The sequence below is a fragment of the Scomber scombrus genome, chromosome 14, assembly GCF_963691925.1.
Source record: "Scomber scombrus chromosome 14, fScoSco1.1, whole genome shotgun sequence".
Taxonomy (NCBI): Eukaryota; Metazoa; Chordata; class Actinopteri; order Scombriformes; family Scombridae; genus Scomber; species Scomber scombrus.
This window is the reverse complement of record NC_084983.1, coordinates 7,755,499-7,777,113: the sequence shown is the minus strand read 5'-3', so window position 1 is coordinate 7,777,113 and position 21,615 is coordinate 7,755,499. Positions and strand designations below refer to the sequence as shown.

The window sequence follows — 21,615 nt, the reverse complement described above, 5'->3', positions numbered from 1 at the left end:
TTGTGGTGTCATAAATTGTTCAGTGACAAGCATTCCTCACTAAAAACACAAGATAGTAACAAGCTCACAGGGTTCAGTAACTTACTATTAGAGACGCTCCCTTGTTTTCCCTGAAGATTACACGTTTTTTCAGTCAATAGGCTGAAAGGTTTTCACCTAACTTTGATCATTTGCAAATCTCGCCAAAGATATTGGAATTGCTCCAAGGATGCAAACTGAAACCCCCCAGTACAGCCTGTAAATACAGTCCTCTACTATCAAAACTGCTGAGATTGATCTATTTCTGATATGATAACTTCAGCAACACTTATTCATCAACTATTTACAACCCAACTAGATGCCACTTTTACATATTACCTTCAGTTATTCCAAAGTTATCCAAACCTATTAAAAAAAAATTAACACTTTTAACCCAAATAAAACTGTGATGATTTAATCATTAAACATGCTCCTGTTTTGTAAGCAGAGGTCTCAGGTTGGCAAGTAAACACTTTCACATCATGAGTCACACTTTGATGCCAGCGCTCGCTTTGTGAAAGAGGCGTTTTTTTCCCCAAATGGTAGCTGTCTCAATTTGTAAGGAGCCTCCTCATAAGTGATATTTCTACTATCATGGGAATGAGAAGTCATAAAATTAAGAAACAGAAGGAAAACAAAGCGGGAAAAATTAGTTAACAAAAAGGGGAAAAGACTGTGAGCAGAAAACATGCATTCTTTTGAGACCTCAACAGACTGAAAACCTTAACAAAGATGACAAGTAATATTGGTTTGCTTACAGTTTGATTTCCTATTTTTAATATTCTAATAAACTGTATTACTCACCTGGTTCAGATGTCAGTGAGTCAGCTCAGTGTGGAACTTGTGGCCTCAGGAGATAAACTTATCTTTCATATCACTCTGTAGAGGGAAAGGTCATCTTCAATTAACAAACTGTAAAGAAAGCTTCATAATCACCATGAAAACCAGCACACATTAGAGAGTTTAAAAAAGCGTATTAAAAGCCAGAGATATGTGGGCCAGTATAGCAACTGAAGTAAAAATAAACATAAAAGATCACTCTTCCAGGCTAAAAACAATTAAAAATGTTAAGTTATAAATGGGTTCTGAAACAACTAGATTATTGCACATCACAGATGCAGAGAAAAAAAAGCCGATTATCTCCTCAGTAGACTGTGCATGAGGGACACATAGACTGGTCCATTTGGTGCGCACAGCAGTCCCACAGATACTCACAGAAAGCCCTGAATCTCAGCTGGACCCTGGTCTCAGCGTGCCCACCCTGCCATTCACCCAGCAGGCTGGTGTAATGCTGTTGTCTTGTTGCGCTGGTGTCTTGGAAATGACGCGTAGCTTTCCACGGTGCTTCTTCGCTATTTTTCTCCCCCCCCCTGACAGGTACCCTACCTCAGCAAACTTAACACATTAGTTCCTCTCATTAAAAAATCCCCTTGTTCCACCGCGGCCTCACCTTCTGCAAACCTAAATAATGTTGTTAAAAAAGCGTAGTGCGTTTCCAGCTTTATCCTCTCCAGGCTACGTGCGATTGTTGATGCGTAAAATAATAAATTAAATTACTGACTCTGTCCTCCTTCGTCCGGCTTGTATCAGTCAGAAATTCTTCAAAACTGTCAATTTATAAAAGGCTTTAAGGGTGTTTTTATCCGAAAAATACACTGAGTGAAAAAAACAACAATCCCTTTCTTTTTTCTGTCTGCGTTGGATAACGCAAAGAAACCAAACAGGACTGCACATGAGAGTAGGCGTGAATGAATGGTGAAGGATTAAGAGGACGCAAACCACACATTACACGGATCAGGACAAGATGGATATCAAGCAGAGGGATGGTGGCAGACAAGAAAGAGGAGTGTGGTGTTATGCAAATGGAAGTCTGGTCTTACTCTTGCGGTGGGCAGCATTGGCACAAGAAACGATGAGCGAGAAGCAAAAGCAGTAACACTGCAGAAACAGGGGAGGAGACGTTCAGAAACAGCGCTACACGCACGGCTGGTCCTCCTGACTGCGCATCAGGAGTCCAGGATGAATGACCATTTCACTCCACAATAATTCCCCCCTCCTCATAATTTGCTCATTATCACTCATTATATGAGATAACCAGCCGTAGGACAAAGGCGTAAGAAGACCTGAGATTTGCTTTGAGATTCAGTAATCCCAGATGTTGTTGCCTGGTCTGCTGTGGGTTGGTGGTTTGATTTTTGTTCTAGTCTGGATCGTTAAAGGCAGAGATGAAGTAGAGAAAACACAGCTTAAATAGAGTTTACCCTGAAATAAATCTGCTATGTAAAGCTATGGTACTATAAAACTGGTAGAAGTTAGGCAGACTAGCTATTATTGGAGAGAAAAACATAAACTAAACTTAAGCAAGAAAAAGAGGAAGAGAAAAAGAAACTAAAAGTCTATGGAGTAGTCATAGTGGCCTCATCCATGTTACTCATTACACACCAACAAATAATATCAAGACTGGTGAGAAATCGAGGAAAAACTTTACCACTAGTGGGGTAAAATGAGATGTAGTTTGGCCTTAGGGTGGTGCCAGAGTAAAAAAACACAGAATTCACACATAGCAATTAGTCAAGTCGTCATGGTGGGTAATACCCAGCTTGTGAAAACACTTACATGATGTCTTCTGTGCCACTAGAGGAGGGGAATATCCTGATAATGACATCAGGGTTGTCTTGAGTCTGGTCTGTCATATGTTTGACAGAAAATTGATGTTTAAAAAAACTGGGAGTTTGAAAGATGTTGGTATTTAACAGGCAGGTATGGTGTAATGAAATATGCACTTGAGCTGCATGATGAGAATTATATGATCCAGTTTTTTTTTTTAGTTTGGTTGCTAGTTGTAAAATTTCAAATCTATCTCTTGTGAGTTCTTCAACTTTATGGAACAACAATTCTAACTTGCTGGAGTTTTGTGTGTATTTAATCCATATCGATCAATATATCAATATTAATCTAAAGCTAAATCTCCATCAACTGTATGTAGAGTAATGCTAACATACAGGTAGTGTGTTTACATCTGCATATTCATACTCTGTTTACAGTCATCTCAAACAACAGCTGAAGGGGAAGAGGGTTTTGGTTTCAGAGGTATACAGTCATTAATTGAAGTGTTGGACAAGTGGAAATTTTTACTCGCCAGTTGAAGACCAATATAATTGCAGTCCATCCTCTGAGGCCCATGAGTGTTTATATCCAAAAGCATCCGGTAGTTGTTGACTCTTGAAGTGTTGAATCATTGGCTGACAGAAGAACATCTCCACATCTCCCCTAGAGCCCTACTGCTAGCAAAGCTTGAAAATAAAGCTTTCATTTGAAAAAAAAAAAAATCATTTTGTTTTTATTGGTGGATGATTGCCTGTAATAATCTTGAATTCGAGGCTGCAGACTCCACATGGAGTGTTGATAACAAAAAATCTTGGGGAGAAATAAAAGAGATTAGACTGAGATCTGGAGAGCAGAGAGCACCGCATCGGGAGAAACACCACAAACACCATGAGCAGGAGCACATAGAAGCTCCTGTTCCTGTAGAGAAGACTCAGTTAAAAACATGCTGAAACCTATGGAAAGGATTGCACCATTACCTGTGGGGAGTTGTTCATTCCAGCAGTCCTGTGCTCTGCAGCCTCTGGTTTATAAAATAATAAGGTCACTGTTGACTTTCTTAAAGAAATCCTAACCTCCCATATGTGATGTAAAAAGGTTAAAAGACTACAGATATGTCATACATTGAAATAAACTTAGAGAGGCACATATTCAAACACAGATTAAAATTATTATATTATTAAATACATGTATGAATATGAATACATCAATATGATCTTTTAATTGATCTACTGCAATCCACTTACCCTTTCTGTTATCATCTTAGTAGGATGTAGTTGTGAAATACTAAATAACACCACTGTAGCTGGTTTATTAATTCACTGTAAAGGAGAGTCAGATGGTGATATATCTTCCTATCTTGTGTAAGAGAAGAGGAAGTGCTGCTCAGTCAAACCCGTGATACTGATGCAAAGGTTTCTTTGTCGAGTCCTTCCACACATGCTCATATCCACATTATCACATCCTCCAATGTGCTCAAATTAGCAGAAGTGTCTGTCACAGGCCAGTCAGCTCGAATAATATCACCATCCATCCTACATATTTCAAACAGTGTCATTCAGCACCATGGACAGCACTTCAGACCTTGTTTAACCCTGGATAAAGGCAGGCAAAATACAAAGAATGATTTATAAATGATAATAAACAGAATCATTAATGGAAACCACATTTATAATATACATTATTTAAAGAGCCTATAAATATCGGCTATTTGTGTATGGTTGGTAGTGTGTTGTGCATGTGTTTGACTGTTATCACATGACCAATTAGCCTGTCACTAAAAAATTCCTGATGGCATTATTAGTGAGAATAATTTTTTTTCGAGTTGGATCATGTGGGAGATTTTCTATGTTTTAGTGACAGTATGAGTGTGGGAAAATGTGGATGTCAATTTTTATGATATAATATCTGAGAAAGTCATGTTGTTGCAATTTCTAGTTGCAACAACATTGCAAACACATTTGGACTCCTGCAAAATTGATGTAAGATGTTAAGATGTTAATGGAAAAATCCCTCAAGAAATTTGTCTCGACAACCTCTCTCTTTTTGGGGTATCTGTCAGTTTTTCATTTTTAATAAGTATCTCTTCTTAAGTCCTAATACTAGTTAATGTCACTATCTTTGGAATGCCAGATTTTGTGTGATTGTGTCTTTACATGCATGTGTTTCTGTCTTTCAGCTACTTTACCTGGATTCAAAGCCCTCCATCAGCAGTTGTCCTGCTTTTACCTGCTTGGCCTTTATGGAAGAAGACAATGCATAAAGAATGTTAGAGAAAGAAGCCAGAAATCTAAGTGTGCATATTAGGATGGCAACAGGTGTTTGAAAAACCAGGACTGAAGGACATGTTCTTCTACAAATTTCTAAAGGGTGTAAATGTGCTGTTCTTAACCCTGAGAGAGGAAGAAAATTGTCAAAATTCTTCATATAACTTAAAAAAAAAAAAAAAAGTGAATATGGATTTTCTCTATCTCTTTCTGTTGACATCAGAAACAGTTTCAGCTATTCATCTCTTGATTATTACATTTTTTACTTGGTCCTTTCATGGTGTGACAGAAGGTAAAGTACTGACAAGAGATTGTGCTTTAAATCATGTTCACAGTGTTGGTCTATCTCAGATAGGTGCTAAATGTATTCATTAAAACACACACATTGTTATAATATTCATGATATCTCAAGTGGTGCAGTGTTTAAAAGTCTGCTGTGTGCTCATGTTTCCTGATTGCTTATAGGTTTTTGTTCCAGCTGAGTTAATACACACAGTTTTGTTTTAAAAAGTTGGCCAATGAATTCAATCTGAATCCTCAAGTCATATTTGTTTACATTTATTTAAATCAGCAAAGAGTGATACCGTGTGCAGAAGGACAAACAGCTCACTTTTATAAAAACATGGAAACTATGTCGAGGGCTATTTGAACTGCACTTAAAGGCCACAAGCCATTTTATTTCTGGTTTGAGGCTGAAAAGCAACCTTAGTAAATTTGTTTTTGTTGCTACGGCAACTATTCTGCAGTGTATCTGTGGATGCTAAGGACATTTTTATGGTTGTGGTCCTGCTGAGCCATTTTTTGGCAGACATATAACTTTATTTTGGCTTGTGTTAAATTAGTTTTTTAAAAAAAGGTGTCATGTTCAGTGAACTATTGCTGTTTTGTGGGATTTGATTTACCCTTTATGTGTTCTGTCCTGTCATTGTAGCATCATTCAGTCACAGCTGCCTGTTAACTATCAACATCATGGTCAATAAAAGCTGCTGTGGTGATAAACACTCCACTAATTGTGGCATTCTTGCTACTTCTTTGACACAATAAAGCAAAAGGGCGTCATCTGCATACCTGATAAGTAAGCTGTTTATTTCATCAGGCGTTCATACAGAATGAACAGCGGTTAGAGAATGCATCATAATCCTGTTGTATCACATTACATGGCTGTCAGGATGTAATGTATTCTGTTGGACTAGAAGCTCCAGGAGATTATCCAACAGCTTCTTAACAACAACAATATAAAGCTGTTTGGTATTGTAAACTTGTCAGTGAGGTGCTATAAACAGAAATTTACACATTAGGCGTTAATGCCTCCATGCTACACTGCTTCTTGTGGGTGCTCTTGTTGGATTTCTAAAAAATGTCATTGTTAAAATAATCAATAAACTTTTGAGGAATACATGTTATTTAGGTCCAAAGGCCAACAGGTCAGGAAACATCAAATTGATCACAATTTGTTTCTCACCCTTCTGCACCCTTGTGATGGTCTTAATAATTAGTCATTGCTGTAACATGCCTCTAAAAGCTGTTCACTGCACTGGCTCAGCTGTGACCAGGCTGTGCTTTAATTCCCACTGAGGCAATATGACTGCAGTTAATGAGTTATCAATTCAGCTTGCAACCATCACACAACTGCTGTGGATCTTGAAAACTAGGCGCAGATTGAAAGGCTTGAACAGTAGATTTCTCACTATTTATCCACTGAATTAACACTGAATATGTTTTCTCTCCATGAGTTATCACGGATGCCTCGAAGGCCCACATGAACATCAAATAAAACCGCAGGAGGAATCTCAAATTCTGCTTTAGAAATGAGTCATTTGCAAATCGATACTGCTGTTAGACACCTATTATGTGACCATCTGTTGCTGCCCCTGCCTTCAGTATGTTGCCATCTTGTGGACAATTTAAAATCTGCCAGTCTTCATTTGCACTATCACACTAATTATGAAAATGCTTTGAAATTTGAACCACAACTAAATGAATTGCAGTGTCAGTCTTCATTGCGTTAGTCCACATCCAGGAGACTGATGTAATTATTGTCCTTGAAGATATGAAAGGTTTAGTAAAAAAAAAATATTTTAATATTACTTGCAGCACTTTCTGCAGTAAAATATGACTGTGCATATGAGCTTTTTGATATGTTTTTGTCTCACTAGAATGTTTTCAGTGATGCACTCTAGACTAATTTATCATGACTTAGAGATCGGAGCAGCATAATTGGCTGAAAGCCTGTGAAGCTGTGAAACTGTGGCCAGTGGTGTTTACTAGCGTCATGTCACACTACATCATTGCATTTCCATTAATCAGTTACATTTTCTGTCGCCTGTAGTTACCAGCTGCTTTAAATAGAATAAAAACACAAAATAAGTCATAGTAATGGTTCATTTTTAAAGTAATCACAGTAATTACTACCACTGAAATATGAACACAGAGTGTATACTTCTACTGATTGATTGAACTATAAACATGCAAACTGGTAATATACTGACATCAGCCCACATTGCAACATCTGCAGTACCTACCTAAAGTGTTTCAGATTTTAATGCATGAATTTTCATGTCATGTCTGTGTAATGTGTTGAAATACATCAGGAACTGTAGTGACTTATTATCACCACTAGTGGGAAGCCTAAAGCAGGCAATAAGACAACGGCAAGCCTGCACAGACTGTGGTGATATATCATCTCCCCAGATTTCAACAAGAGGTTTGATTATTGTTGTTGTTGTTTTTTTTTGCTTGTTCATTTATCATTATGATGATACATGAATACAACCTGCTGAAATTCAAATAACAAAACAAGTGGGGCTACATATTTTTTTACAGGCACGTAAATAATTCAGTGGAAAAGCTTTTTTCATCCAAAGCATGTCTCACAGTGATCAAAGCAGTCATCATAAGACCACAGATTGTGGACGATCCTTTGCTCTCCCAGTAACAGTGGCTCAGTCAAAGATTGTCAAAGCCAAGGTCAAATTTGACAATAACTTGCTGAATTCTCATACAGTAAGCTGTAAAATGAAATGCTATAGTTTTACAGTAATTGTGTAAGTATATATAACATATAACATGGCAGAAGATTAAGTGACAGTTTTAATGTGTTCATGTTGAGCACCAGAAGATTAACCTTAATGAGCTTCTCCTGGTGGTTTTGGTTCAGACACCATCGTGTGGTGTTTATGATTTCTGAACAACTGGCTCAAGATGGCGTCAAAACCTCTCAGCCAAGATCTGACAGCCCTCTGCACCTGGGGAATACAACTAGAATACACATGAAGAGTGAGGACCCTCTCCTTAGGATCCACCACCGAAACACAGAAGAGATTGATTACGCTCAGTAAACCAAGTAACTGATTGGCACATCATGCTTCATGTATCCCTGTAGATTACTCCAACCTAATGATGTGTTTCTTGTGAACTGTTGTTGGTTTTCTGGTTTAAAAACCCAAATCACTTTAAGAATAATACAAGTAATTAACATTAAAAAATAACATCTGCAGGGAATCCCCCAAACACTGACAACACACTAAAATAGAGTAGCAAGCTAAACCATTAGATGGCTAACACACTAACCCACATTACTGAAAACCACTCATTTACTTCTCTGAGCTATAACCCAGATTTTGGCATTCTTCACCCCATATTTACATGAGAAGCCCTCAGACATGTACCGTTATGTACAAACCTGATAATCAGACTGAAATGCCATTTCATGTCAGTGATTCAGTCCCTATGGAAATATGTAACTGGAGATAAGCAATTCTGTTGAGTTCAGACTGATGCATGTCATTTTAGGGGGAAACATGCAGCATAAAAATCTTATTTTAATGTATTTAAATCAGTTTGTAGAGATTTTGTTTTTGCTCTGAATTTTTCCTTAATCTTATAGGAAACGTCTGAAGTCATAATTACCTCAAGTCAGACATGATGAGTCTATTAAAAACAGCCAAGACAAATGGTTAGATGACAGGCTAGATTGAGCAGATGCCTAATTAGACAAAAGTCTAAGGAAGTTGATATAACCTCATTTCTTAGTTCTTAGTCAAATGACTAATCTGACTAATCATTCGATGCAGGAGCAGCTGATACCCTGTCAAATTCCCATAGGACAACGTCAGGAAAAAAAGGGGGGAAAACAATAAAAACCTTACCAAATTATTTATTAAAACAATAATCAATTATTTTTTTCAACAATTGATCACATGACCATTGTTCTGCTTTTACAGCTTTGAGGAGTTGTATAATCTTTCAGCTCATAGTTTGGATTTTCTGGTTAACATTGTTGTTTTGATAATAATAAGTTCTCATAATAGTATATTTGACTCTGTTAAACTGACTGCTTCCTACTCAGCAGCACCAAACCGCAGAAGTTAATGCTGGTGAACATAATGGCTCAGACTTATTATTTGTGAATTATTGCATGCATATTATTATATACAGTAAAATGAAGCTCTTACAGATACATTTTGCTCCATTGTCAACAGCTAGTTGTCTAACAAATTGTTCTATTGTTCCAGAGGAGGCTGAGCTATGCAGGGGCTGACAAGATGTAGAGGTGGTCTGTTTCCAGTCTCCCACAATGCACTGATCAATGCTTCTCCCCATCTGGATCCATTACATCATCACATCGCCCCCAGTCCTGACACAGTACAGACCTACAGTACAGTGCCATTTAACAGAGCAGCAGAGTAGCTAAAAATCGCTTTCATAAATACTGTTTGTATTTTTGTGAAGCAGTCGATCCAGAAAGATTTTGACATTTATTGAAAAGAAACAAAAAACTTAAGGAATCAGTTGGAAGCATCAAAAGAGATAAACAGAGAATCAACTGGATGCTTTTAATAAAAGATCAGCTCTGTTCATTAGATGGCAGCAGTGATTTCTAAAAAAAATTTAAAAAAGTGATATACTGATGTTAGAGGGGGAAAAAGAACAAAATGAGATGTTGAGTGAAAAGTGAATAGAGCAGGGAATTAAAAGAAATGACAGGGGATTAAGAGCAACAGCCTCTAAGAAACAGACTTAATTTCATGAGATGAGGGCAGACTGAAGGCTTTAGTGAAAGGGAATGATAGAAAGAGAGATAGAGATAGAGAGAGAGAGAGAGAGAGAGAGAGAGAGAGAGAGAGAGAGAGAGAGAGAGAGAGAGAGAGAGAGAGAGAGAGAGAGAGAGAGAGAGAGAGAGAGAGAGAGAAAGAGCGAGAGAGAGAGAGAGAGAAAGAGAGAGAGAGAAAGTGAGAGAGAAAGAGAAAGAGAGAGAGAGAGAAAGAGAAAGAGAGAGAGATGGAGACAAAAGGAAACACATTTGCAGCCTGCCCTGCCCCCCCATCAATCTCTGGGGAACAAGGGATTATGGAAATGTATAAATGCAAGAGAGGGGGAGACTGACAGATAGAGAGAGAGTGAGAGAGGGAGAGAGGGAGAGAGCAAATAAGAGAGGGAGGGAGACAGAGCGACGCTATTGGCTGACCGTTATAACATCAAGCGTGATAGAAATATTTCTCTCGCAGTCTAAGAAATAGAGGAAGACACAGACAGAGACAGTAGACTCAGGAAATACATTAAGGTCTGTTTTCAACCTCTCTGGAAGACATCAGAAAGAAAAGGAGACTTTAGAAAGAAAGATAAAAGGGAAATGACGGAATAGTGAGACAATAGAAAGGTGGACTAATTAACTTATGACTCCTGAGGGATGTGGAGATTTTTGCTGAGGAACAAGAGTGATTTCAAAATCAGAATAAATGCGTGTCAACATGTAGATGTTCTGCAGGTTTCTGGTTCAGATTTCCTCAGCGCTCCTTTTTTCCCCCCAGAGTTGAGTCATTTAACCTGCACGTCAAGCTTAAGACAAATCTAAATGTTTATTTTTGTTGTTTTTGTTGTTGTATTTTGAGAAATCTGAGGGATGCGTCTCAGAGAAAGATGCAGAGCAGAGAATTCTGACATGGTGCCGACCCAAATTGACAAAGACGAGGAAAGAGTGGACTGTTCAGTGGCAGACACGTCTCCAACCAGACACAGGTATTCTCTACTCGATATTAAGATCAGTAAATATGTTGATCCATGCTAACTGAAACTGTCATCAATATTGTACTATCTCCTCTCTCTGTAAGTCTACTTGGATGCGTGATATTGCGTTGTAATGTTAAATAGTGATTTAATTTGCAGCCTTACTCCAATATTTGCTGATTTATACTTGTCTTATTTCATTGCTAAATTAACAGTGGCATCCAGTAATTTGCATAGTCAGAACATAACTGTCTAATGTTCAGAGCAATACCGTGCCAATGATCAGATTTATGTGGCTCTAGTAATAAAATAAAGTAATACACCAAGAGACTGCCTGTGTAAACAATAACTCACAGCTAATCTGCCAACTGTGGTTGTTTACAGATGGGTTAAATATGATTTAGAAATATGCGTCATGAAAGGTGTTCTTGATTTAGAGCAACAGATGAAGTGAAAGCCATACGACAAACTCCTAAACTATCAAAAGCCATAACCATCTCTGACAATAATCCTCACTGTTATTAAAAAGACAGTTTTAAAGCTGTGCTTAGTATCGACAGGAATCCTGTGCTTGTGCTGTCAGCGTGTCAGTCAGACACTTTGTCGGTTTGCGTTGCTGTGAGGGAGAAAAAAAAATGTGTAGGCTCGTTCTAAAGTACAGGGAGGAGGAAGAGGAGACAGACATTTTGCCTGTCAGAGACTGAAAAGAAGAGCATTAGGCCAACTGTGGCTGTGAACAGACTTACAGAATAAGTGCTTCCTAAATCAGAAAGAAGGAGGGCTCATCAGGTAGTCTTGCTGTCAGACACACAAAAAGAGACAAAAACGAGCATGAGTGGAAGCATAGCTCAAGCTGATAATTGATTGTTAGTAAAACTGAGTGCTTTACCTGCCTGGACGATACAGACTCAGCTGGCATCGGGAGAGGAGGAGGGGGGGCGTGGGGGGGCGTGGGGGGGCCCTGAGAGAACAGACAAAAATCTCCACGAAAGAGGGAGAAGGAGCAATAGCCAGAGAGAGATAGAGAAAGGGGAATTTCCCTTTCTCTCTCTCGACCCATCTCGACTTCAGGCTGGCTGGAACAGCCATGGCATTCACCTTTGCGGCCTTCTGCTACATGCTGACATTGGTGCTGTGCGCCGCTCTCATCTTCTTCGTCATATGGCAGGTGAGTGGCACTGTACACACTGCAGCCGTGGCACACACTGAAACTAAAATGGGCACACATAGAGCCTGCAAACATCCCACACAGGCAGACAAACACATCCACCTACACACAGTTGTACAACACTGACAGGAACACAGCACACACACCTGGCTCAGGTCCTCTAGAGGCATTCACACATATAAATGTGTCATCTGGATCTCACTGTATATATTAACTAAAGAACATATATGTGACTGTCTGACACTTCAAATAGCCTCTTTAAAGCCACCAGATGACACTTTTTATTTATTACTTTGATTAAAACAGCTAGCTGTGAAGACATAATTAGTCAAATAAGATTGAGGAGATGCATACGCCTGAACACACAGGGTGGTCAGGTATGTGTGTGTGTGTGTGTGTGTGTGTTTTTTCATCTATGTCCACACAGTGACTTTAATTGACCTGGTGCTTTATTGCTGGTATAATTCACTGAAGCTTGTCTGACCGCACACTCGACAAAAAGGCAGCTGTCTCCATCCGTCCACATGAACGAATGCTGACAATAAACAATTCCACAACCGAGGTGTTCAGACCTCAGCAAACTACATGTAATGAGTACAGGGAGGTGGGAAAACACAGTGATCATAAATCTCACCAGCAGACTGTTGTGAATCTGTCCGCCTGCAGCATTTTGGGTGGAATTTGCACAGATATCGCTGGAGACCGGTACGCTCGGTTTTCTGCTTACACAAGTGGAAACTCAACAAACACTAAAGCTTTTATCTCTCACCTTTAACATTGGATACATGGAGGCAGGAATAATGTGGAATACACAGCACATCATTATGAATATAAGACTTGAAATGACTAACGTACCAATTGACTAAGTGGGTGAGACTGCATATGAGTCAGTCAGCGTGTCTGTGTGTGAAAGAGACGGGGAGAAGCGGGTGTCTGGCTCAGCACTCCAACATGTGATGGAAACGCTTATCAATCTATGATTTTGCTCACCCCTTCCCCCAGCCTGCCTACCCACGGGTAGAGCACCCCGATTCTATGCAGCTCTCCACCAATCAGATCGTTTGTTCACTGCTTTAGTAACCATGGAGCCCGCTGAGGGGCTCACCATGTCGCCATGGAAACTGCATCTGTTTACAACAGAGCTAAGTGTGAAAGAAGACGAGGCGAGCCGTATAGACTCGTGTGGGGAAATTACCATCAGGACTGTTTCTATTTCAAACGTACTCTGTTTTCATGTGATCAGTCAGATGCTGATGCTCACTTATCTGCAAATAACGTCTGCTTTTTATTGATTTCCAATGAGCATTCACGATGAGGCTTTTCTATTTAAAAGCTGAACTGATGATAAGCACAGCAGGTGGCCTTTACACCACAAATGATTAGTAACCTTATAGAGCTATCAATTAGCAAGATGGTGAGAGAAAATGATCACTCACACTCAGTCACAGTGCCATCAGTGTGTCCTAACAGACCAATGACATTTGTTTTCCACATGATTTCCTAAAAAAGTCAAAAGAAGCTCAATTATAAGATTTTATACAGATTAATGGATTAGAACAGTCTTTGTTTGTATCCCCAGTATATCCTCTCAAGCTCAACCAATTTATCAAACGTGCATATGACAAACATTTTTTTAGACTTTGAATGTGCACTGATTATTTATGCTGTCTGAAAAATATTCGAATTGCTAAAAAATGTGTACCTTTGATAGTTCTTTATATTTTCTCTGTCTCTCTTGTTTCTGAATTTTATTATCAGGCTTAACAATTTCAGAAGAGATGAAATTTGATGATAATGAAATGAAATCAGAATTCTTTAGCATACATTTTAGCTTCTCAAATAGCGAGAAACCACATTATGTCACATGGCACAAACACAACAAGAACTCACATAGGTTATAAAGGGAACAATCCATGTTGCAAGTAATTATACATGTTCACATTCACCATTCACAGTAATCACCATGTGTGTTCAGGCAAAGTGAACAATGAGGCTGCAGCTGGACAGGATGTAGCAGGTGTCCAGTAAACTGTTTTAAGTTGCCACCCCATGAAATAAATGACAGCATGAGTAAGCACTATAAGCTCAGACTTGTGACAATATGTACACACATATATATAGATACATACAATAAATACATTACATGCCGTATACAATATGTGCATTCATTGCTACTCTCAAGCTACCTTAAAAACAAACTTACATGTGTGTTATTTTTCAGATCATCGCATTTGATGAGCTTCGCACAGACTTCAAAAACCCCATTGATCAGAGCAATCCCACCAGAGCGGTAAGATCCCTGCTGATTCACTTCTTTCAAGAATGATCAAAACCTCGTGCGCACACAGAGAAACCCCCTCTTTTCAGCTTCACCATTTAACCATCTACAAAGAGAAAGACCGAAAAAATTGAAGGTTACTCTTCATAACAGCTGCATATGACCCTAAGTGTATCAATCAATATTACACATTGCCAATATAGTGTTTATAAAATTCTCATGAACAGTCTTAAAATGAAAATGAATCACAATAAATGATGCATGTAATCATTCATAAGGCAAACATCATTTTATGGAAATATTTTTGAAGTGTAACCTTTTAAATATTTCTATTAGCTACATTTAGTCAATCCATTCATTTATAAACATCAAATATTTATATTTCTTTGAAAGAAATTCCTACTAATCCAGGCTTGCAGGTGATTGCAACAGTAGCGCCCGGTGCAGTGTTTGCCTTGAACACTCATTTGCATGCAGAATGAAGCAATCAACCTTCTACAAAGACGTCATTGGCTCATAAAATTAAACAGATTGATGCAAATGAAGCTGCTGTTTATACAATAAGACACTGAACTGTCGCCTCAGAAAAAACTTCACATGCAAGATTTTGCCTCGAGAAGGATAAACTTGTTCATTTAAGTCAACACTAAAAGAGGAAATAGTAATTGAGTAATTAAGTGCACATTTTTTTCCTTTCACTCCTGCACTGGTGTGTATATACGTATATTTTCTCTTAGTCTTTTAAAGAAATATAATAACATGAGTCGATGAGTGTGCCGTTCCTCAATTGGCATATTAACAGCAGCTGTCACAAGTAAGCTAATGTTCCAGAGATTATGTGGATCTGCATCTTAACTGTAAAGTGGGAGAGATGAGGAGTGGGAGAGGAAACTGTGAAAATAGAGTGTGGGAGTGTGTGGAGGTGCGCCAGCTTCACACAATAAAAGCAACACCTGTAAAATATAATTAATTTGAATACAGTAGTTCTGGGATAAATACTACTGTGAATGTTCAGTGTTCAAGTGTTATTTCTTTCCTGTCCAACAAGGATGGAGAGTTGGTTTAACATTTATCTGACAGTATAACAGATATTGAACATGACAAGCTTCACGGCAGCAGTATTTGTATCAAGGCTATTGGATTGGACTGCGTTACATTGTGCAGGTGTTTTTCTACTATAAATGACAGCCAACAATATGTTCATCAACCTTACTCTGAAATGATGTCAAGCATGTCAGATGTGCTCAGAGATAGCATGTTCTGCCCGGATGTGAAGCTGCCAGCTTCACACAAAATCAATAAACTGCACAAACACAAAAAAGATCTAACATGGCAACAGCCTCAGAAAATAAACAACAATTATTTCTACTGTTAGCAGAGAGCAATGTGTGTGCACTCAACTGCCATCATCTACAAAAAAAAAGACAAAGGCAGTAAATATTTGTCAATGAGAGAGTAATTACAGAAGGACAAAATGGAAGAGACTAAACATGTGTTTCCAAATCAAGTTTGTGCATACAGAGATTAATCACAGGTAAGTCCCTAAGGGAGACACGCGACACTGCATGAAACACTGTGATTGATTGGAGGTGACTGAAATGTAAAAGCATTTCTTCTTCAAAGCTCCTTAAAAGATGAATCACCCCATAGAGAAATATCTCAAGTGGCAGCTGTAGTATCACTCTCCCTGTGAAATAACAAATGATAAAAATCATACTTTTGACATTCCTTTCACTTCAAGCCTTCTTTAATGTCAGTGGCTTTAAAAATGATAAGGCTGTTTGCCAGTAAAGCCAACTGCTTTATTCTTTCCTGCTACTTCATTTGAAAATGATTGATTAGATCTCTTGTTTCCATTTTTTATTAAGCTACATGCTTGACAACTGTTCCCTGCATTTGTTTCTATTCTCTATCTGTGTTATATATTGTGAAATGTCTCTGCTGCCTTAATGTCTTCAGTCACATTTCCCTTGTTAGAGGCATTAAAAATTCAGAGTGAATTGAATGACCTGACTCATATTAAGGCACCTCTGGGTGGCTGAAGATGATTAAATCCAAGCAGAATTACAGCAGGGAAAAGTGCTTTTACAAACCATATAATGTAGCTCAGCAGGCAGGTCCAGAGCTGTTTACATTTTAAAGCAGAATGTGGTGTGCAAAGCAAGCAAAAAGGAGACAACGACATAGACCAAACTAACAACTGCAAATAAACAGTGAGGTTTGAGAGCCAGTGTCTTGTTTTGGAGGCTGGATGCTGTATATTCAGGGCAAAGTCCATTTTCAGGTCACCAGGGGAGTTAGAATCTGTTCTCAGATTCACAAATGCTCAAAGGTGCAGCCTGTGGCTTCAGCTAAAGGGAACAGAGATTACAGGGGCCTCAACACTGGGCTATCTTGTCCTGACAGATTGCTCAGTATATAATAAAATAAGTAGTAAAATAAGTAAGTCCACTGGACTTTATGGGTAATACTCTCCTCCCATCACACACATTCATTATCTCCCACTGAAATTTAAATGCACGTAGTCACCCAATCAGGGCGTGCTTACTGATTATGTGTCTCACACAGTATAAGGCAGTGTTTCGCTGACGTTCTCATCTTGAAACCACTTCAACAGACAGTGTGGGAGCAGCAGGGTCCATGGGTAGAGGGCTCCGGCTGTGCCTATAGAACTAGGGTTACAATATGGTAACTTTTGTTCTATCTCACACAGGCTCCACTCTCTGCTGGACTCTAGGGGTACAGTAGGCCTCACTGAGCCCAGCCAGCTATCGGTTAGTCGCAGCGGAGCAGTAGTTAGCCCAACCCAGCCCAGTAACATCAACATGAAAATGGACGATGTCGGGCTTATGTCCTCAACACTCACAAGACTGAATAAACCTGTTGGCCCTGCTACACCACAGTGAGAAGGTCCTTATCTGCCTCCCTGTAGGCTTAGGAGATGCACTCAAAAAGCTAGCTAGGCCCTTCTTGGATGGGGTTTTACAAGCCACTTCTTCTCCATGGCAAATGAACAGCTGTTCAGTGCACCAAATATGGGCAATGCGTTCAACCCTATGGGTGGGGGACAAAATTCCTCTGACAGAATAGTTTTTTAACCTAAATTAACTCCTTATATTTTTGGGAACAGGGGTTTGGTCTGAGAGTAGTACCACTGTGGTCAACACAAAGCAGCAGGCAGCTGGAGTGAACTGACAGGGCAAACAGCTCACTCACTCTCTAGCTGAAGTCAGCACAAGTAGCAAAGATGTCTTGACTGACAACGCCTGCAGAGGGAAGTGCAGCAGAGGCTCATAGGTATCACTCACTAGGGCCTTGGGCATCAATGGTAGTTTGCACTGTTAGGCAGAGACACACATCACCGTGGTAACATAACCTTCTATAAGAAATGTTTCACAAGGTGATTTGGTTTGTAGCAATCATGATGGATCCTGCTCTCACCACCCGGATGGTCTGCACCTCCTGTGGGGACGGTCCAGCCTTAATCAACCTGTCCCTCTCAGGAGCCAAGTCTGGAGAGGTTAGATAGATAGATAGATAGATAGATAGATAGATATACTTTATTGATCCCAAGCTGGGAAATTACTATTAAGAGATGGACTGACATACTAGACGTTGAACACACTTCCCAGGTACTCCGCCTGTTGGTGTGGATGGGGAGCTCTCTTTTTCCAGTTGATTGCAAAACCTAACTAGTTTAGACTGTTTGGAAAATGGCCCATTCTCTGGCCCATTGAGGTCATCTAAGTAGACAAAGACTCTCCAGTTCAGCAGTGTTGCAGACACAGACGAGAACTGCTAGGACAGTCCCAGTTAAGGCATCCGGCAGCAGTGGCAGTAGCGCACTGGATGGTGCAGGGGATTAATCATCGATGTGGAGATCAACCTCAAGCTCCTGGTTATCATTGTCGCAGCAGAGCGTGACATGACACAGCTGTAAATGATCCCACCATTGCCGGTGTTGAAACAGTAGAAGTTCTCAGCAGTAAATGTAGGGTGGTGGCTGTATCATACCACTCTCTGCGTGGTCCCGACCAAGGCAAGGCAGAACAGATTTCTGTCTGCAACGGCAATGAAGCCAGGCAGGAACGAGCTTGCTGGAGCAGTGACTACATCCATGAGGAAGTAAGATCAGAGAGCAGATTCATCGTTCCTGAAGGAAGAAGGATGAGAGCTTTAGGGAAGCGCTGCCTTATAAACTGTGTGAGACACGTAATTGGTAGGCATGTCCCAATTGGCCAGCTACTACATGCACATTTTTGTGAGTGATTTCATGCGTGTGATTGGAGGACAGTATTACCTACAGAGTCCAGTAGCAACTATTTGTGTATTTGCCCTCTTTCTCCAAGTGAGGTGACTGAAAACAATTGATCTCGATGAATGAACTGCAGCAAATCCATAGCATTCGCCTTGCTAGTTAATCAGTGGACATCCAAATAAAGCAGCAGCATAGGAGGCCACTGGTGGTTGAATAGTGGATGCAGAATGGATGGCTTTTATTTCCAGAACAGATAACTGAGCCTTCTCTCATGGCTCACAAGAGACTCAAACTGTTATACAAGACATACCTAACATGAGGTATTTTCTACTTTAAATGTGGCTGCTGCTTTATACTAATGTGCTGTCTCAATCAGGTTATGATTAAATGTGTCCTGCTGGTATTTTTAACAACACAATGTGTGATAAAATAAAAAAAGGTTAGGAAATCTGAATCTAAAACCTGTCAGTCAATCATTCATTCATTACTGTTACTAGGTAAGTCTGTTTTTCTGGGTTAATACTGTATACCAGTTGAGGTGTATGGCATGTAACATAGGAAGAATCAAATATGTTGTAAAAATGTTATCTATAATATGTATTTAAGGAGGAATTTTTCTATCTGAAAGTATGCTTTTTTTCGGACTCCATTAATGTGTGTCAACAAAATCTTTCTTTTGCTTTCAGATTTATTTTTTATTTATAGGCATAGAAAGTAAATAGGATTAAGAAATACAAAGAAATGACAATCAGACTTTTTTTGTGTTCACTTCACAGAGGGAAAGGATTCTCAATATCGAAAGAATCTGCAACCTGCTTCGCAGAGTGAGTAATAATTTTTTTTCACCTGCTGCTGGTGGATGACTAAAGCAGAGGGGCTTCAGACAACCATGACCATTTGTCTCTCTAACCATTGTGAGGACCATGACGCACACTGATTCATTTCACATGTAGCCAATCCCCACAAGCCTCCATCACTGCTCAGCAGACACACAGCGATGGAGTACACTGACCCTGTCAAGTAGGTTTTATGCGTGCTATCATATTTCTTTTTCACATTTCAAGGCTTTCAGCAAAAAAAAAAACCCTCAGTGTTCCTGAAGTCCGACATTCTGTGGAGGACTTCTTGACCACGTACAAAAAAAGTCACTCTAGGTTTACCTGTATATAGCCACTGATTTGCTGATGTTTGCTATTGATTTGTCATTTGATTTATTGATTAGTTATTTTCTACAGTGGTGCACTGTAAGTAACTGAAGTACCACTAATACATACCCTCTCCATCACCATAACACTGAAGAAGAAATCCGATGATACACATTTGTTCAATATCTTTGCCGTAGTGCAAATATTATAGAGACGTGAGTATGCTCACAAACGTGGAGCATGATACAGTTTTCAAATCACTTCTTTTAAATAGAAAGGTGAACAATCTAGCCTCATAATCAGACTGTATTATACTTTTATTTTCACTCCACCAATCATTCAGAGATCGTGTTCATGCCAGCACAAAACCAAAGGGTTATTTTGCCCTGACCAATCAGTGGTGACATACCTGTTAGCCCACACAGAAGCCGTGGTAACGGTTGCTTAGGGCAGTTAAAGGTTGTCATGTCAAACAAAGAAATATGGCAGTTTAAGAGTTGTTATTTCTCTACAGAAGACATACTGTACTGTAGAAAAGGAGATTTCCATTTCTTTTTTTCGATTTTAAAGCAGGTCTAGGTGCTGTATAAATACTGTGAAAGTATCAAAATGCTCAGTCCACAGAGAAATGTACACATCATGTACTGATAAACCTTACCTTTAAAGGAGCCATATGGATGCCTGTGTGTGATATCACAACCATACGCTCAGCGTTTCCTCTACCATTGCCAACCCCCCCCCCCTCCTGTAATTAACAAAATATGTTTATTTATGTTCTTTACCTCATTTATATGCACTTGTTTCATTCCAGCGCAGTGTGAGAGTCTCTATTGTATTTTACTGTGCATTTATGGTCATGCTAGTTTCAAAAGGAGTTTTTGCTATAATTACAGTACTTATAACTACAATCAACTACATTATAGTGTGTTATTAACTGTTTATGAACTGCTAATGAATGCTGCACAAGGAGACTTAAAGTAAAGGGTTACTGAATCCCAAAAAATCTGAGATGTGTGGAGTTATTCAGAGGTCTGAAGGCAAGCTTTCATCAATCAACAACCTTAACAAGCTATTTCATTACTACATCAACTTCTACAACCAATCTCATCAGTTGATATTAAACTATATTTGCACTGTACCAGCAGTGAGCCATGAGTAACATTAACACCTTCTGTGTGGAAGTATTTGCCTTGCTGTACGATTAGTACAGAAAGGTGTTTGTCAGTGTTTGTCACAACATGCAACTCATGAGTGTTTCAGTGTTTTCCGAAGACTTGTAGCATTGTGATTACTTAATAGTTTCAGTTGTTGTGTCCAATAATATGCAGACGTACAATATAACCTGACTCCCTCTGTCTGTTCTGGTTAGTTGGTGGTACCAGAGTACTCTATCCATGGGCTCTTCTGTCTGATGTTCATGTGTGCTGGAGAGTGGGTCACACTTGGCCTAAATATCCCGCTGCTCTTCTACCATCTGTGGAGGTACAGTACGCAGCGTCCCAGGGCAGATGTCTGACAAGCCTATGTTGGTCTGGTGGATGTATGTGAGCTAAACGTCTCTGCTTTTTCAGGTTTTTCCACCGGCCAGCCGACGGGTCAGAGGTCATGTACGATCCTGTCAGTGTGATGAACGCCGACATTCTCAACTATTGTCAGAAGGAGTCCTGGTGTAAGCTGGGCTTTTATCTGCTGTCTTTCTTCTATTATCTCTACAGGTGAGTTTAAATTTACAATACCGTCAGTGTGGTATGAAAAAAAAGGCATCACACTCACTGTTCTGTCTCTATTTTTTCATCTGCGGACACGGTCTATTTCCTGCTGAAGTATGGTCTACGCCTTGGTGAGCTTCTAACAGACAGGGGACCTGGAGA

General features: G+C 39.4%; 1 protein-coding gene across 1 annotated transcript; it reads left to right on the top strand.

Annotated features, from left to right (window-relative positions):
• Positions 1 to 11,982: 11,982 nt before the first annotated feature.
• cnih2 (cornichon family AMPA receptor auxiliary protein 2) lies at positions 11,983 to 21,596 on the top strand. The gene is made up of 6 exons (XM_062432904.1): positions 11,983 to 12,063; positions 14,285 to 14,353; positions 19,376 to 19,423; positions 21,114 to 21,226; positions 21,316 to 21,459; positions 21,569 to 21,596. Exons 1-6 carry the CDS (start codon positions 11,983 to 11,985, stop codon positions 21,594 to 21,596), a joined length of 483 nt encoding a protein of 160 aa, XP_062288888.1.
• Positions 21,597 to 21,615: the final 19 nt, after the last annotated feature.

Coding starts and splice junctions, on each gene's coding strand:
- cnih2 (XM_062432904.1), top strand. CDS start 11,983: ATGGCATTCACCTTTGCGGCCTTCTGCTACATGCTGACATTGGTGCTG. Junction 12,064..14,284: donor TCTTCTTCGTCATATGGCAG/GTGAGTGGCACT, acceptor GTTATTTTTCAG/ATCATCGCATTTGATGAGCT. Junction 19,424..21,113: donor TCTGCAACCTGCTTCGCAGA/GTGAGTAATAAT, acceptor TGTTCTGGTTAG/TTGGTGGTACCAGAGTACTC.